An 18,921-nucleotide genomic window follows, 5' to 3' on the forward strand; every position below is an offset into this window, starting at 1 on the left:
CAAAAAAACAACATGGTGAAACCCTCTTTATTATGAAAGTAACATCTGAACCAGCACACAGTGAAGACATACACAGGCAGATCCTATTCTGTACAGCTTCTTCAGAAAAATAAAATTGACAATTAAGTCAGTCAGAACTGAGGGAGACCGGCCAGCCTGTGAAGACACACCAATATCATACATCCAGGCTGGGCTTAAACAGGAAGGGATGTATAGGGAGGGGCAACATATTAAAAAGGGGGGGGGACTAGAAGTTAAAAATCAAAGCGGCATATGATTGCCTTGTACGCTTATCTTCACTGCATGGCCTGTCTTCGTCAGGCGCTTGATGTCAGCAAAGCGACGCATCTGTTTGTCCACCCGTGACATGCCCTTTTTCAACGGACCCTGAGAGAGGGGGGGAGGAGGATCTGAGATTAGGGAGGGGAGGAGTGCTTGTTCACAAATATTACCCATAACATGTTACATTTGTAATGTAAATTACATTTACACAAATAAGAAGTTAGCATGGCAGTCAGATACAAAGGCTCAAGCAACAGACATGCTGGTATAATGTCTTATGGACCAGGATGTTCACGGTTCAAAGCTCAAAAGCTGAGTGGAGTGCCTTCGTCTAGCAAATGGCTACTTAATTGAGTGGCCAGTTAGTTGTAGAGAGAGGTTGAAGTTGGCATGTCCTTTTCACTTGGTAAGTGGTGGCAGATTGCTCTCCACACTGCACACATTTCAACCAGGGACATGCAGGTGGCACTTACTGCCCCCTTTGTGGATACAAAAGGTTCTACAGGGGCATATGATTTCCCTCCACGCTGATCTTCACAGCTCCCTGGTGGCGCCGCTGTTTCCTCTGGTCTGCAAAGCGACGCTTGTGTTTCTCCAATCGACTCAGCCCTTTCTTAAAGCCCTTCTACAGGAACCAATTATATCTCAGCTCCTAACCGTCCTTCCTAACAGAGGTGACTGTAGACAAACATCCAACACTACAGACCAAGCTTATCATTGGTATATCCAGAATCCAGGGTTTCAGGTCTGAGAGAAAGGCGTCTACCCTAAACAAGCAAGGAAACCATAAACCACATGAAAAATGTTCCTTCGTAGTTGGACTCACCCTGTTTGACTCCACTTCCACGTTCCATTTGGGCCGCACTACGTAGTCCTTGTTGGAGGGCATAGGTACCCTGGCCCGGGCACAAAAACCTGGATCACCGGGACGGAGTGCTCTGTGGGGCAGAGACAGATACACCCATAAACAGCAGCTCACAGCATAACACTACCCCCTACAAAGGTGTTCACACACCTATGGTACTCACTTTTCCTCTCCTGTCAGCACTTTCTCCAGGTCTCTACGAGGAGTCTGTCCCCCTGAGCTGGGGAGGGGGGGAGGGGGGGGGAGAGAGAGAGAGATTTGATTCCTTGTCTGAGAGGCACTGCCACAGACCTGTCACAGTCAGTGACACAATATCTCCACACACGCACACAGTTACTGACACTTTCCTCTTTGCATGAGTCAGAGGAAGTACATTCAAGGTCCTAAGATAACCATGTAGCTTGGAATAGCTCACAATCCAAACTGAAACAAAATAATGCAACATACAATTACATCAATGGGAGGAAAAAACTGAGGATTCATTTGTATAATTAAACACAAAAAACATGCTTACAGTCTTATTCCCATGCTGAGAGAGGTGGAATTTGGAGAAGCTATGAAATACACAGGCCAGTCAATTATAGGATACGTGCGCCTGCACAGCGTAGGTACCAGCTAAACGTGTGTGCATGCAGGTATCAGGCAATGACAACTGGCAGGAAGCGACAAAAGGAAAAAGGCTTTGCAAGGAGGTAGGTTGTGGGTGGGGGAGGTCTTAAACCCAAGACTTTTCTAATGCCTTCCCCTGACAACTTACCCTTAACCACTCAAAGTGAATTCCTAAGACTCCCTAACAGCCACGTAAGTCAAGTACTACGTAGTTGCATTGCTAATGTGCTGCTTTTAAAAAAAGAAAATGTACATAATCCTTAGTGGAAGCTTGCATATTTCACGTTATAGTAACGTGCAGACGTGCATGTTATGGTGGCCTTGTACTATAGTTTCTGCATGCACGTTTTGCTTAAAGACTGTTGGAAATACACAGAGGGGATGATTAAATGGTCATGGTCAACGGGTCAGCCACCCTGCTGACTGAAGAGCAGATCTTCTGTTTTGGGTTTTTTTATATCAAAAGGTATTGTTGCAGTAATGTGTTTGTTTACTCACTGGCAGGGAAAGAGTTACAGCAAACACTAACCTAGCATGAAGGACACCCTAAAGTCTCAAACTTAAGTAAAACTGAGTCTGTCAAGCAAGACCCAATCTGACTTGCCTCTAAGAATGCATCCCTGAGCAAACATTACTAAGAGTGAGAACCTGCAGGCTAAATCTCATTGAGGCCCAAGTGACTCAGGAAGCAGATCTGGCAGTGCAATCATGCAATCACACTGAACCTGAGGGGTGGGGAGAAGACGTCCGGTTCCTCGGACCTCTCCACCTTCTGTGGCTGACTTTAGGGCAGGGAGAGGACAGGTCGAGTGGACAGATGTCATGGAGAGAGGTTTGATAAAGAGGAGCAGATTTACACAGTAAAAGGAGTCTGAGAAATGAATATTGGATGAATGTGGAGTAGGAAGAACAAATAGAACAGTCTGGCAAGGAGGAAAATTAAAAGTGGGATAAGCAAACCATTATCATGTCGATAGTGAGACGCAAATATGAATAACAAGCGTGTTAGAGTGTACCTGAGACGTCTACGTTGAGGCATCTGCTGGTCGAGGTCTCTCTGTTGTCTCTCTTCTCTGGTCATGCCTTTGTAGTTGGACGTCAAGCCAAAGATGGGCCGAGACCACTCGTCTACAGAGATGGCAGAAATCACTTTGAAGGTTAGGTTAGTCATAGTTTACACTGAATCAAAAACAAAAATATGCCATTGATCATAAAATGGTAAAGGTATAAGACAAACTTATTTACATCATATTGATCTGATTTACAGCCCAGGAAAGAACTAAGCATATACAGTGCCTATAGAAAGTCATCATACCCTGTGAAATCTTTACCTTTTGTCACATTACACCCTGGAAATTAAAATAAATCAAATCTAACTTTTTTGAGCTGTATGTACACATTATAACCCTCATCATCAAAGTGAAAATAAAAATGTTAAAAAGTCTGGACAATTATTAAAAATTAATTAGTGAAATACCTGGTTTCGTTAAATGATCAGCCCCTTAGAGTATACCATTATAAACTTGCTCAGGTGCAACCAATAAACTTCCAGATCAAACACCAGGCTAATTGCCCCCCACCTGACATCAATTGTAGTAGTTTTGATTACTTCAGAATAAAACCAGCTGTTTCTTGAGGATTCCACTACTAGAAGTGCATGGTTCTTTCAAAAGGCCTCTGGGATAAAGTTGTAGGAAGGCACAAGTTAGGTGAAGGCTACAAAAAGATTTCGAAGGCTTTAGCTATCCCTCTGAGTACCGTTCACAGCATCATTAAGAAGTGGAAGGCGTATGGCACCACCAACACCTTGCCTAGATCAGGCCGTCCGTCCAAACTGGATGACCGAGCCAGGAGGACATTGATCAGAGAAACGACCAAGAGGCCAAAGGCAACTTTGAAGGACTTACAAGTCTTTATGGCTAGGACTGGTCTGTCTGTGCATGTGACAACAATCTCACAAGCTTTACACAAAGCTGGCCTGTATGGCAGGGTAGCAAGAAAGAAGCCTTTTCTGAAAAGGTGCCACAGTCAGTCTCGTTTGTGCTATGCAAAAACACACCTGGAAGACTCTGTTGCCATGTGGAAAAAGATTTTATGGTCAGACGAGACTAAGATTGAACTTTTTGGACTGAACTCCAAGCGCTATGTTTGGCGAAAACCAAACACAGCACACCACCCACAACACACCATACCTACTGTGAAGCATGGTGGTGGCAACATTATGTTGTGGGGATGTTTCTCTTCAGCGGGGACTGGGCAATTGGTCAGGATTGAAGGGAAAATGGATGCTGCCAAGTACACCCAAATTCTTGAGGACAACTGCGTCCCTCTGCTAGACAGCTGAAGATGGGCAGGTCATTCACCATCCAACATGACAAAGATCCTAAACATACCGCCAAAAGAACAACGCAGTGGCTTAAGGATAGAAAGGTGAATGTCCTTGAGTGGCCAAGTCAGAGCCCTGACTTAAATCCGATAGAAAATCTGTGGATGGACTTGAAGAGAGCAGTCCATCGCCGCTCACCACGGAATTTGACTGAACTCGAACAATTCTGCAAGGAAGAAAGGGCAAATATTCTCCAATCTAGGTGTGCAAAGCTAGTAGAGACATATCCAAACAGATTGATGGCTGTAATTGCAGCAAAAGGTGGCTCTACAAAGTATTAAATCAGGGGACTGATGACTTTTCCAACCCTGTTATTCTTGTTTTTCATTTTCTATAAATTTTCAGAACTGTTGCCTTTTTTTTCATTAGTTTGATATTGTATGGCTAAATTTGTACATAAAGCTGGAATTTTTTTTTTTTTTAATGGGTTTTGATTTCAGGCTGTACAACAACTAAGTAACTATTTCAAAGGGGTATGATGACTTTCTATAGGCACTGTAGGAAAGAACTGGTATACAAATATTAGAAAACAAAAGTAGGTTCACACGCAAAAAAAGCCACTGCAGAAGTGTTTTTAATCAATATAATGTCATTTTTCAAGCTGCAGCATACCTCGGCTCTATGAATTCAGTTGTTGATATCCCTTTAATGATTGGCTCAAATGTGTGGGTCAGGCCCAGTCCTAGATGCAAACTGTGTACGCTTTTGTATGAACAGGCACTTACTGATGAGTTTGAGGGCAATGTCCTTGTTGGGGCGTGACTCTTTGGGATGTTTATAAAGGAACATCACTGCTCTGCCAATCCCACTGTGCTTGAGTGTCTCCTGACTCACACTGGGAAGCTGGGAGGTGAAAACAGGTCTGGCATTAGATCAGAGGTGTAATCAGTGAGGTTCAGAAAGGCAACATATAGCAGTCATCATTCCCTATTTAGACCCTCATGGCCTCCAGCGCTTACTTCCTGTAGAATCCTGAGGAGTTCCTCTCTGATTTTGAGGGCAGGGAGACTCTTGTCTGGCAGGGGGCCAATCCACTCTTTAATGGCCGACATCACACCGCTGTCAATGAACGTCTCCTTGAGATCTTGTCTGAGACACAGACATAAGATAACATCAGACGACATACTGTGCATGCAAATGTGACATGAGGCCATCAGTTAGGATTAGGAAAAAAGCCAGCAGTTAGGGGAAAAAAAGGATAAAGATGGAGTTATTGAGGAAATGGCCTTACTTTTTCAGGTGCATGACTACTGTTGGGAGGAGGGTCAGCTTTTTGAGGGCTGGTTTCTTCTGGCTGTTAAGTGTTCTGTCCTCCTGTAAAGCAATCAGAGTTAGTATGGCACACGCGTGTGCTCTCACACACACAATGAAAAGCCGCCCAATGACTAACCTCTGCCGCCTCTGTCATCTTGGTTATCATGGCACTGACCACATCATCAGCATCACTGATGAACGTTCCACCATCCCGGTTCCTTCGGCGCTTTCCACTCTGGGCCTTCTTACGAGCCAGCATCACATCAAAGTCTGACATGAAACTGGTACTGAGGGAAACAGAGAGTAATTTAGAGAACTTTAAAAAAAAAAAAAAAATAATAATAATAATATTAGAAGATATTGGAGCCTTAAAAGATACTCACTCTTTGCCACTCCTGTCCACACCCTCATCAGAGTCAGAGTCATCATCCACTGCTTTCTTTGCTGAGGCCTGAGATTGATTCTTATCACCTTCCAGATCCTCCTGATTGAAACCCTATTGGAACAGAAATAACACCGTCAGCCACTAGAATGGGAGAGGAATCAGAGACAGCAAAAGGAGAATTGGATAAAACAAGCTACACTCACCGTAAACTCTTCCTCCTCCTCATCGCCAGATTCACCGAAGATGTCTGCAATCATTTTTCTATGCAAGAGAGACTAATGATTACCAGAACTTTTACAGATCAACAAAAGCATAATTAAATACACAATGCCTAAAAAAATATATAAAAGAGAAATAAGCAAAAGAGGAAAGGCAGTCAAATACTTACTCTTCCTCATCGCCTGACTCACTGTCACTGCCAAAAAGTGTTTTCTCATCCTTTTTCTCTCCTTCATCTTTTTGTCTATCCTCCTCATCCTCACTGTCTGAACCCAGCTCCCTCAGTTTGGCAGCTATGCTTTTGTCAGGTGCCTCAGAGCCAGCATTGCTGTCAGAGTTCTCATCATCTGACATGGCACGGCTCCTCTTCACTGCTAAAAAAGAGGACACCATTGTCATCCTTAGTATCACAGCATTCTTATCTTCAGACAGATCACCATGACGTGCTACAACAGATCTGCCATCTTACCTGGTTTGTCTGCATTCACCTCCTCATCCTCACTGTCTGAAAGGATGGCCTTCTTCCTCTTCACTGAAATCAAATGAGAAATGTTTATTATCAGAATGTGTGACTTGACCACAACAGTGAAAAAATGGATGGATACAACTCCAGAGTTTAAGTCACTACAGACTTCAGATAACAGTACATGCCTTCCATGTCTCTATAAGATAGATGGTACCTGGCTTATCATCATCCTCACTGTCCTCCAATAACCGCTGTGTGCGATTCTCCTCCGGTTCCTGGTCACTGCCTGTAGCCTTTACCCGACCATCCTCCTCATTCTCACTGTCCGAGTGCATTACCGCCTTCCACTTGCTTTGGGCCTCCTCATGTTTCTCAGCCTCTTTACCATCAGACTCCATCTGTGTCTTGTGTTTGGGCACTTCTGTGTCAGAGTCACTGTCTGCTATTGACTGTCGGCTCCTGGGTGGGGGCTGGTCCTCATTCTCAGAGTTGCTACCCACCTGTTTGGGGCCTCCCTCCTCAATGTCTGAGGTGCTCCCTTTTCGCTTGACTGGTGACTCTTCATTGTCTGAGGTGCTCCCTCTGCGCTTGACTGGTGACTCCTCATTGCTGTCTGCAGGCCTAAGTGCCTCTGGCTCTGAATCACTGTTGTGTGGGGGGGCCTCCCCCTCAGACTCACTATCCGCCACCGGCCTGTTTTCCTCATTCTCAGACCCGCTGGCCAAGCCGTTGATCTCCATGTTGTGAATAGCTCCCTCACTACCCTCATCCTGTGTAACAAAATGTAAACGTTGCTTTAAATTTGGATCAACTTTCCTTCTTAATCTAAAGTCCTTAGAAACGGAACCTACTTTACGTTGAAAATTGGTAGGCAATAATCCTAATTGCTTACTGAGAGAAGAGTCATTCATCTTCATTCACTCACCTCAGAATGATGCTTCTCACTCCTCATCTCGTCTTCCCTGTCAGATCCAGAAACATGTTCATCCTGAACTGGGGTGCCACCGCCATCATCTGATCACAGGCACAAGATACATACATACATATGAACACAGTGCACTGGGCACCAAGATAATAAATAATTCACAACTGTTGAACTGGTTGCACGGACTGTGTAACCAAAGAGGCAGGCAAAACAGAATGTTAAGATCATAAATAATTCCAGACATAAAACATGAAGCGCAAATGAAACATCAGCACTGTGAAAGTTAAAACGAATCTAATTTCTGCAAATACACCCCCCGTTATGATTACGGATTAACATTTACGCGTTCAACTCTTTCTTTACGTCTCCCTACACAGGTTTGTTTACATACAAACTTGTGTCAGTTATGTGGCACCTGCAAATAACACTATTCTCAGACTCTTGTTTATTCAAACTCAGATCTATGTCCGCAATGTAAAATAAAGAACCATTTAACAGGTCTATGTTTGAACCGTAAATGTAGTCATGTCAGTTTGCCTGTGTCCCTCAGCATCACTGGAGGTTGCTGGGTGTTTTGTTTTCAAATGGCTCAGCATTACAGTTGTCGAATAGTGGTAAGTGAAGAGTGGATGCTGGTCTATTGAGGAAGAGGAGAATGGTTCTCCCTGGAATTTTGATGTAATAAGGCAACGGAAGGAATCAGTTTGGGGTAAAAACTAACACATAATAGTATGATTTAAGCAAAAATTGTTTTTTCTCTCTTTTTTTTTTACTGTACAGGGACCAACATAAAACAACCCTATAAAACAAGGAAATTACCATTTGTATCAACCTGGTGTGTTGTTATTATGTCAGCTAGCATTCTTCTAAACTCAATACACTCCACATATATTTATCCTCCATTAGCCAACGTTCTTACTTACTTGGTGGGAATCGTAACTTCTGCTGTCAAAAGTGACAAGGTTTATGATGTACAGTACTTGTAGCTGGACTTTCAGTGATGTTCTTCTTTACAAGACTGTTCTCTATTTTCTAGACTATTGGATGGAAATAACAGGTTATAGCACATTGAAGTATGGGACTAGCTTAGTTAGTGCTAGTTGAGGCTGTATTTACTTTTGAGTAAAACAGTGTAAAACTTCCACAGTGGATGAGACAAAACCGAGCAGCCTACTGTGTGCTTATAGTATAATCAACAGTTTGTGAGTCCCAGTGGTAGAGCTGCATGAAGTTTGGCCTTATCATAGCTTTTAATCGCTTGATTAAGTCAGCGAAAGTAGGGTACTCGTCCTGATCTGCACACAGGCGCACCAAAAGCTGCATGGTGGTCTGTCGACGGCTAAGTATGAAGTATTGTGGGATTTGGTTATGGCCGTACATTAAGCCGGTGAAGGCTGGTCCATTGAGGAAGAAGAGGATGGTTCTCCCTTGAATTCTGTAAATAAAATTAAAATAACTTCTGTACATAAACAGTAGATCTGCTGCTTGAATGAAATCTGCTCAGATAGAAGTAGTCACAACAGTGGTCCGAAATGGTTGAACATGGTAACTACAGGTTGAATGGGAATAGAGGAGAATGAATTTCGAGACCCTACTCACTGCTCTGTTAAGCCCCATTGTATTTTTTCAATTCGCATTTTTGCTGTAAAATGAGCAACTTCCGAGCTTCTCAGACCAAATGTGACACTCATGTCCTGACCATTTCACTTACGTAGATAATGTAGCTAATTTAGCCCACTCAACAACCTGACACAAAGAGGAATGCTTTTTATGTTAGTTAGCTGGCAACTGCATCTCCTCAGCTACAAGGTAAGCTTTTGGTTTTATTTATTTATTGCCACCAGGACTCACTTGTGTAACTGCTTGCGGTTTCCGTGATTGTAAAAATAAATTGAAATTGTAGGTTATGCGCGTTAGTTCAGTTTCTGAACTAATATGGTGACGACATGTGGTGTATGCGGTTATTGGAGAGGTTTTTGCACCTGGTCAAAAAACAAGTTTAACTCTCAAACTCTTGATCAGTTTTTCAATTGCATAATTGTAATCAATATTACGGGACCTAGAAAAAAAACATAACATAATATTCAGTTTTGTCCTCATTCAGCACTAGCTTAAGATCAATAAGTGATTAAATAGAATCAAAATCCTGCTGAAGTTCAATATTAGCCTACTGAACTGAGGGGGAACAGGAGTAGACAATTTACATTTGTTCAAGGACAAACCAACATTGCAAAGGTGTCAAGTCGCGGTGAGTGACATCATATCATCTTCTACTATCGATAAAAAGTGTGGTCTGGACAGACAGACCGCACCCCCCATTAAACATCAATGTCATACATGGCCAGACATGGTTGATGTAGAGTGGTAACAAATATTGGGATTTATTCAAGTGTCTGGAGTAAAACATGACCAAAGTTCAACTGTGATGGGTGACTCGAGGAGGTCGTCCAACTCTGTGGCAAGTGCCATGGAGTTGGATAATCCAGCTCCAAGTCCGCTAGTATAACATTTCAATCTGGTCAGGTAATCCTGGCATGTCCTAGGTTTGCAAATCAGGGTTGGTGGGGTGCACAGGCTGCAAATTTACAGAGACCTATGTGATTAGGCTAAAAACCAAGAAGGAACTAGGGAAGTGGAATTCAGCACTGTGGCCCATCATGCAGAGGTGAGACACACAAACCAGGGTTCCCACTCAAGTCACATTAAATGTTTATTCTACAAAATGGCTCATTTTGAATGACAGAACTCGTAAACTATTTGTGTGACTACAACAATCCACGTACGTTTCTACATCAGACACTATACTCACATTACATTTTGCCAACTCAATCTGTGTTCTGTGATTAACAATAGTGGAACTCTGCCCACCTACCTCAGGTGTATGTAAATGAGCCTTGGTATATTATTCGTGTAGAGTCCATTATATGTTATGTATGTATGTAGATACATTATAAAATTATACAAATTGCACAAATATGTACATTCTAATGACCAAAATTTTGATTTTTTGTTTTTGTTTTTTTAAATTGTACATCCTTTCTGTTACGTAATATTTCCTTAATTCGTGAGAAAAAAAAAATATATATATATATATATATATATATTGTGATCCATCACTTTAGTGATCTATTAAGGTTTTGGATATGTTTATTTCCTGAAATAGGGGGACTACATATAAAAATGGTTGTATTTCTCAATGGCGAAACCAATCGGAAAAAGAAAACATTGAATTACACCTACAACCTCATAGTAATTGTTTGATTTCAAATCCAAACTGTTGAAGTATAGAGCTAAAAGACGACAAAATTGATTCGACTTTTGAAGTCAAGAAAACGAAACCAGAAGTCATGTACACCTTTTTCCTTTGCATGCCCGGCATATTCACATTACTTATTTTGTCAATTTAAAAAAAAGGTGTGTGTGTAGTTGGGGGGGGGGGTAAAAAAAGCCTTTTCTAAATATTGGGGGGGGACGTGTCTCCTCATACCCCTCCGCGAATTTCGCATATGGTTTACAATGCTGACTTTACATTTGTGCTTCATGTTTTCCGTGTGGAATTATTTACGATCCTAACATTATGTTAATTCAACCATTTGGCAGCGACGATCTAACTCAATATAGGCCTACTATTCGCTGTGTAACAGTAGCCTAGCTAACAGTTTGTTTAGTAGGCAGAATCTAGCAGTTCTTACCAGTATGGTTCCCAGTGAAAAAATCGTCGTCTCCGCCGTCCATTTGTCCGAGGGACACAATGACAGACAACCAATAACAGTTATCGATAATAAATCAATTCTATGTATGGCTATTTCATTAACCAAAAACCTAGGGTGTAGTTAGCCTTTCCGAGACAAGCAAGAACTAGCCTGTTGTTCCGCTGAGCCAACAACTGGGCCTGAAACAAGCTAGCTATTCGCTAGCTACGACTAGAACAACTTCTTCGGATCTAGCGAACGTTGACTAGATGATTGCAAAAGCAACCTGAATAAGTAGGTCAAGCTAGTGAGATCAGGCAAATCTATATCTATCAAATGAAAAGAACAACTGGTCAAAACAACATCAATAGGTTAAAACAAAGCAGTCCTGAGATTGTGTCCAAAATGGTGTCACACACATAGCGGTGCTTGTCAGGTAGCTATGCCTGCGTCCATAAAAATGTTAGTCGCGCAGATAATGACGTAGACCCAAAGTGACGTTCCACAGTAGCTAGTCCTCAACTGTCGTATAAAGGCTGGTGGGCCGAGGCACTCTCATCTACTTTAGTTTTTGAGACAAGGAAGTTAACAGACAGCACAGATACGCGCATAACATGCTATCACGTTAACATTGTTTACTTCTTCGTTCTGGTTTCGGTCACGCTATTGGCTGCCTTTTCTCTGGTGTAAAGTATCTGTGTTCTAATTGGTCCATCGACAAAGTACAAAGACGAAAATGCCTGAGCAGACAGATAATAGATAGATAAGTACTTTATTAATCCCCGAGGGGAAATTAAGGCGTTACAGCAGCTCACATCACAAACAACAACAACAAAATAAAGTGACAATAGAATACAACTAAAATAGACATCTGAAACATTATATACAGTAAGAACAGTCCAGTATGATTTAACATCCCCCAGCCTGACTCTGATCACCCCGATTGAGCCAGCCGGAGGAGGAATTGTACAGTCTTATAGCAGCAGGCAGAACAGATCTCCTATAGTGCTCCTTAGTGCAACGTGGTTGCAGTAGTCTGTTGCTAAAGGATCTTCTCTACTCTGCCACAGTGTCATGTAGGGGATGGGAGGGATTGTCCATGATGGCCAGGAGTTTGGTCCTCATCCTCCTATTGGCCACCTCCTCCACAGTGTCCAGGGTGACAATGAGGACAGAACCAGCTTTCCTAATAAGCTTGTTCAACCTCTTGGTGTCACCTTCCTTGATGCGCCTCCCAGCATACCACCGTGTACCACGGCCACCACAGACTGGTAGAACATGTCCAGCAGAGTCCTGCACATGCCAAAGGGCCTGAGCCTCCTCAGGAAATAAAATCTAGCCCTCTTGCACAGGACATCTGTGTTACCAGTCCAGTCCAGTTTATTGTCCTAGTGCACCCCCACCTCCACTTCCTCTCCCTGGATGGAAACAGGAGACAGGGGGACCCTAGTCCTTCTAAAGTCCACCACCATCTCCTTTGTCTTGCTGATATTGAGTAGCAGGTGGTTCTGCTCACACCACTCAACAAAACTGTCCACCAGTCATCTGTACTCAGTCTCCTGGCCTCCACTGACACATCCCACAATATCATCCGAGAACTTCTGCAGACGGCAAGTATCTGTGTTGTGCCTGAAGTCTGAGGTATAGAGGGTGAAGAGGTAGGGAGTCAGAACTGTCCCCTGGGGGGCACCAGTGCTGTTCACCACCCAATCCGACACACATCCCTGCAGCCATACAAACTGTGGCCTGTTGGTCAGGTAGGTTGTAATCCAGAAAACAATGGAGGAGTCCACCTACATCCTCAGCAGCTTATCCGCAAGTAGTAAGGGCTGTATGTATTAAATGCACTGGATAAGTCAAAGAACATGATCCTCACAGTGCTGCCAGCCTTATCTAAATGGGAGTGAGCTCTGTGTAGCAGGCAGATGATGGCATCATCCACACCAACGTCTGCCTGGTAGGCAAACTGCAGGGGGTCCAAGGATGTCTTTACCAGGGGCCTCATGTATGCTAGCACCAGTCTTTCCATGGTCTTCATGATGTGGCATGTCAAGTAATTAAAAGTTACTTAGCTGTAATTTAGCTAATATGCGTTTGTATCGAGCTAGCTTTATGTAATATAGCATTTATCCAATTAAAAATTAGGCAGCCATAAACGCTGTTCAACTCGATCATTAAAATCAAATCATCTGAGTAAATTTTCACACCAAGTTGGACATCATATACACTTGTTGCCTCCCTTTCTCACGTAGTCCGTGGAGAAAGGAACGTGTTATTTGGGGGGATTTAAGTGATTTCATTTCAATTATCGAGTTGAACAGATGCTTATGGCTCATACCCAGGGTGTGTATATATTTGATCAATTGAGTGACAGATTCAATCCCTGCGCCTCACATCTCTATCATGCTACGCGGACTACGTGAGAAAGGGAGGCAATGATGAGGTGTATATGACGATAACAAAATAACAACAAAACAATCCAGATTCACTCTTTTTATTACAAGATGAACTAAGGTGGGATGGTCTGATAGATGATAAGTAATGGTTGGATAAATAGGCAGCAAAATGTTTGTATGTAAAATTATGTCAAAATGTTTTATTTTTCAATACATTAAACATACCCCGTATAAGCATGTGTGTTATATCCGACAGTGAATGTGTTGGTCGTTGCGTAGTTCAGCTCCCGCACCCAGACATACCACCATGGTGTGAGTTATCCTCAAAAAGGATGGTCAGGTTACAGTTTGTTAAAAAAAATATCTAAAAAGCCTGTAGAGGTCTGGAAAAAGGTGTTGCGGACAGATAAGATGATTATTATCTCATATAATATTATTATGTACCAGAGTGATTGCAAGTGGAAAGTTGGAGAAAAAAAGGATCTACCCAACATGTACAGCATACCACCGCAACTGTGAAACATGGTGGAGGGGGTATTATAGTTTGGGCATGTATAGCTGACACAAGACCTGACTGACTTGTCTTAATTCATGATGTAACTGCTGATGGTAGCAGCATAATGTATTCTAAAATGTACAGAACATTAACATGAGTGCTTAATTTGGACATTATATGAATTTTCCCATTACTTTTGGCACCCTGAAATAAGGGTACTACATATAAAAAGTGTTGTCATTCAAAATGGTGAAACCAATATGTATTAGATTAGATTAGATTAGATTCAACTTTATTGTCATTGTGCAGAGTACAAGTACAGAGACAACGAAATGCAGTTAGCGTCTAACCAGAAGTGCAAAATAGCAGAAAGTGCAATGAACAGTATTTACAGGTAGTGCAATATATGATCAGTAGTAGTGCAGTGTAATATAGAATAATATAAGCAGTATAATATAGCAGTGCAGTATAGCAGTATGTGAGTAACAGTAGCATTATAGTAGAATAAATAGTTACAGTATGAGCAGTGTAGCAGCATATGAGCTGTATGGGTAATGCAGTCTAGCAGTATATATGTATTAACAGTAACATGAGGTAGATGCCGAATAAATATAAATATGGAATGCCGTATAAACAGTATAAACAAGTATGTACAGTATGTGCAGTAGTATTAAAGAAAATATAGGATATGTGCATTATGTGCATTATGAACAGTATGAACAGGTATGTACAGAAGAGCAGTGGTAATGAGTAAGAGAAGGGGAGGGGAGTATAGTGCAATAGTGCAATTGTCCGGGTGGGGGGGGGGGTGGGGGTTGCGGGGGTAGTAGTTTGTCAGGTAGGTGTAGTGTTCGAGTTCAGCAGGGTGACAGCCGCAGGGAAGAAGCTGCCTCTGAACCTACTGGTTCGGGTGCGGAGAGACCTGTAGCGCCTCCCGGAGGGGAGTGGGGTGAAAAGTCTATGGTTGGGGTGAGAGATGTCCTTGACGATGCTGCGTGCCTTACGCAGGCATCGTTTGCCCTGGACAGCCTCGATGGAGGGGAGAGAGGAACCGGTGATGCGTTGGGCAGTTTTCACCACCCTCTGCAGTGCCTTCCGGTCCGATGCCGAGCAGTTGCCATACCATACTGTGACACAGTAGGTAAGGATACTCTCGATGGTGCAGCGGTAGAAGTTCACCAGGATCTGAGGAGGTAGATGTACCTTCTTTAGTCTCCTCAGGAAGAAGAGACGCTGGTGAGCCTTCTTTATCAGGGTGGAGGTGTTGAGGGTCCAGGAGAGGTCCTCAGAGATGTGGACACCCAGAAACTTGAAGCTGGTGACTCGCTCCACCTCAGTCCCGTTGATGAGGATGGGGGTGTGTGCGCCAGCTTTAGACTTCCTGAAGTCCACAATGAGTTCTTTGGTCTTCTTGGTGTTGAGAGCCAGGTTATTGTCGTTGCACCACACTGTTAGGTGCTGGACCTCCTCCCTGTAGGCCGACTCATCGTTGTTGCTGATGAGACCGATCACCGTTGTGTCGTCTGCAAACTTAACAATGGTGTTTGAGCCATGTACAGGTGTGCAGTCGTAGGTGAAGAGGGAGTAAAGGAGGGGGCTCAGCACACAGCCTTGTGGAACGCCGGTGTTCAGGGTGAGGGTTGAGGAGGTGTGGTTGTGAAGCCTAACAGACTGCGGCCTGTTGGTCAAGAAGTCTAGAATCCAGTTGCAGAGGGAGGGGTTGATGCCCAGTTGCCTGAGTTTGGAGATCAGTTTGGAGGGGATGATGGTGTTGAATGCTGAGCTGAAGTCAATAAACAGCATTCTCACATAAGAGTTAGTCTTGTCGAGGTGGGACAGGGCGGAGTGAAGTGCCGTTGAAATGGCATCCTCTGTACTCCTGTTCTGCCGGTAGGCGAATTGAAAGGGGTCCAGTGTGGGTGGTAGGCAGGTCTTGAGTTGAGCTAAGACCAGCCTCTCGAAGCACTTCATGATGATGGGCGTGAGTGCCACTGGTCGGAAGTCATTTAGGCTCGTTGCAGTGGAGTGTTTTGGCACCGGCACGATGGAGGTGGTTTTGAAGCACGCGGGGACAGCTGCTTGGGCTAGGGACAGGTTGAATATGTCAGTTACCATGTATGTTAATACCATCAAATAAAAGCTGAGAATCTATACTTTAACGTCTTAGTAATTGTTTGATTTCAAATCCAAACCTTTGGAGTATAGAAACAAAACAAGAAAAAATGCTTCTCTGTCCCATTACTTACGCAGGGGACTGTAAATAAATATGCTGACTTTATGGCTAGACATGACTTCCCTGTCAAAAGTAAAGAATTTGGAGCTGTCATTGGAGAGATTCCCACTGGCCTAATTGAACCGATGAAAAGCCATATGGGTTTTGTAGAGGTTAAATGGCTTGACTTTAGGTTTTTGATTTGGGTTTTTTAGACATAAATTAGTAAGTGTCACAAACAAGTAACGGAGGAGTTTCACTGTAAAAAGAGAGTCACACCAAGAGGCAAGTTCTATTGGAACTCTGGATATTGTAAGAAATTGATATTGTAAGAAAGCTTGGTTGTTACCATATCTATTTTGTATTATGAATAAGGCAAGAGAAGTCCATTTCAAACTGTTGCATAACTTGCTACTAATGTCTATATTTTCCATATTCAAAGACAGAGACAATATTTGCACTTTTTGTACTATTGAGCCAGAATCATTTACATTTACGGCATTTAGCAGACGCCTTTATCCAAAGCGACTTTCAACAAATACATTTGTTTAAGTAAGTGAATCATGTCATCATAAGATAAAGTAATCAATGCTCAGACCAGGGGCCATTGGCAGTCACAATGCTAGAAGAAGATTTTTTTGTACAGGGGGGTAGTGGGGGTGAAGAGGTCTTTAGGAGGGACTGTTAAGATGGTGGAAGATTGGTAGTGACTCTGCAGTCATGACAGCAGTGGGAAGCTCATTCCACCAGCGGGGCGCAAGGACAGTGAAAAGCTGTGACCGAGTAGTGCGGCTGCTGCATCCCTGTAGTGGCAGCGGTGCCAGTTGGCCAGCTGAGGTGGAATAGCGGAGTGATCATGCAGGGGTTTGGGGGCTGACCATTGCTTGCAAGTAGGGAGGGGCTGTTCCCTTTGCCGCCCGGTAAGCGAGCACCAGGGTCTTGAATCTGATGAGAGCTGCTACCGGGAGCCAGTGAAGGGTGCGGAGGAGGGGAGTGACATGGGAGAATTTGGGGAGATTGAACACCAGACGGGCAGCAGCGTTCTGGATGAGCTGCAGAGGCCTGATGGTGGAGGCGGGGAGTCCGGCCAAGAGTGTGTTGCAGTAGTCAAGGCGAGAGATCACAAGTGTTTGGACCAAAATTTGTGCTGCTTCTCTGGTGAGGAATGGATGTATCCTTCTGATGTTGTAGAGGAAGAATCTACAGGAGCGTGCTGTCGCTGTGATGGTTGCCTGTTACGTTCCCACTCCTACGTGTGTCCTTGTTGTGTTTTGTGTTTCCTTCTGTTTCTCCCTTACCCTGTCATTCTACATTCAGGTGTCCGTCAGCAATTGGCCATTCGTCCCCATCACTCATCTGTTCCTGTCCAATCAGAGGGCTGTCCGTTTCCTTTAAAAGCTCCGCCGGACTTCCCCTCGGGGGTTGACCCGTTTCATTGTAGTCTTGTGTTAGCCGTCGACTCGCGATTCAATTGTTTATTCGAATCACATACGTATTAGTTGACGTAGTGTTTTCTTTTGTTAGATTTAAGTCATTGTTTACTTATTTTTCTCATAATTTGTCTCTCTGTTATTTGTACGCCATAGGGGTAAGGTGAATAGGTAAGAGACCCAGGGGTTTACATTTCCATCACGTAGGCTCACCTCTGTTAAAATTCACCAGGTTAGGAGTGGGTGCCGCCCCATTATGTATTAGTCTAGTGTAGCATAGCACTTTAGCATAGCCCTGATAGTATTGTAACGAACGGCGGGGCAGAGTAGCTTGCCTTAAGCGGGTATCGAACTCGCAACCTTCCGCTTACAAACCGGCCGCGCTAGCCACAACACCAAGAGAGTTAACTCCCTTGGCGGAGCTGCTAACGGGCCTTACACAGGGTCGTTACAGTATAGACTACTATTGCACTAGTTTAAGACATCACTTTTGTTTATGATTTCTTTGCTTTGGCACCGCTCGTAGTTATCTTTTCTCATTGGCGTGTGTCTTGTGTTGTGTTTGCCCTGATCAAATAAATACCTATATAATAGTTGGATGTGGCTTGTTATTGTTTAATTTCTACAATAAGTTCGGTGTACTACCTTTTGTTGCGACTCCTCTTCAGCCCCTAGACGTAGACGAGTTTTCATCTAGAGTCGTAACATTGCCACACAGGATAAGTGGTTGTCAAGGATCACCCCAAGGTTCCTGGCTGTATGGGAGGAGGTCACAGTAGAGTTCACTGATTCATCTGTTTTATGAATGCGATTTATCCGTTTTTGGGATGATTTTGTTTTGTACTTTACAGAGAATTCTGAACATAATTTCACTCACAAGAGAAAAAAAAACGGGAAATTGTACATACACAAATGCACATTTTCTAAAACAATGCCTAGATTTAAAGCCTTTGAGTTCCCCTTTGTAATTGATTCCTTTAAACTACATAGAAATAAGAAAAGTATGTCTTTTTATTAAATATTTGGTGTCCATCCATTTGTTTGTTTTTGTTTTATTTTATGTATGGTGATTGTCATTGCTGCTAATGCCTGACTGTATATGTTGTGTTGCAATAAAAAAAATAATACTAAATTGAATTCCTCTGAGCTAGCTATGTGACATGATTTCCAGATTAAATTAATAGAATTAGCTTCTCCTATCTGTGTGATAAAACATCGTCTCCAGCGGGCAAACCATATAATTTACAGTTTCCTAAAATGGAATTGACTGATATTAAACCTTGTAATCAACTTCATTATCATTC

The 18,921-nt window shown here is 43.0% G+C and overlaps 1 protein-coding gene across 2 annotated transcripts; it reads right to left on the reverse strand.

Annotated features, from left to right (window-relative positions):
* Nucleotides 1–13: 13 nt before the first annotated feature.
* On the reverse strand, nt 14–11,551 carry iws1 (interacts with SUPT6H, CTD assembly factor 1). Of its 2 annotated transcripts, none has more exons than XM_083695808.1 (15): nt 11,084–11,551; nt 7,392–7,480; nt 6,681–7,236; nt 6,470–6,532; nt 6,170–6,371; nt 5,985–6,042; nt 5,780–5,892; nt 5,533–5,683; nt 5,374–5,456; nt 5,102–5,231; nt 4,868–4,985; nt 2,773–2,884; nt 1,311–1,367; nt 1,109–1,220; nt 14–387 (listed from the first exon to the last, which is right to left on the reverse strand). In XM_083695808.1, exons 1-15 carry the CDS (start codon nt 11,124–11,126, stop codon nt 262–264), a joined length of 2,013 nt encoding a protein of 670 aa, XP_083551934.1. In that variant the 5' UTR covers nt 11,127–11,551; the 3' UTR covers nt 14–261. The 2 variants fall into 2 exon arrangements, with proteins under 2 accessions (XP_083551934.1, XP_083551933.1); XM_083695807.1 differs by having other exon boundaries at nt 6,170–6,374; nt 11,084–11,550.
* Between the last annotated feature and the right edge of the window lie 7,370 nt (nt 11,552–18,921).

The sequence above is a fragment of the Argentina silus genome (assembly GCF_951799395.1).
Source record: "Argentina silus genome assembly, chromosome: X".
Classification (NCBI taxonomy): Eukaryota; Metazoa; Chordata; class Actinopteri; order Argentiniformes; family Argentinidae; genus Argentina; species Argentina silus.

What these genes read in the sequence shown, in the direction of transcription:
- iws1 (XM_083695807.1), bottom strand. Translation starts at nt 11,126, where the DNA reads ATGGACGGCGGAGACGACGATTTTTTCACTGGGAACCATACTG. An exon ending in AGGAGGAGGAAGAGTTTACG is followed by an intron (nt 5,893 to 5,984) that starts GTGAGTGTAGCT and finishes CTGTTCCAATAG; the next exon opens with GGTTTCAATCAGGAGGATCT. An exon ending in CCTCAACGTAGACGTCTCAG is followed by an intron (nt 1,368 to 2,772) that starts GTACACTCTAAC and finishes CCCCCTCCCCAG; the next exon opens with CTCAGGGGGACAGACTCCTC.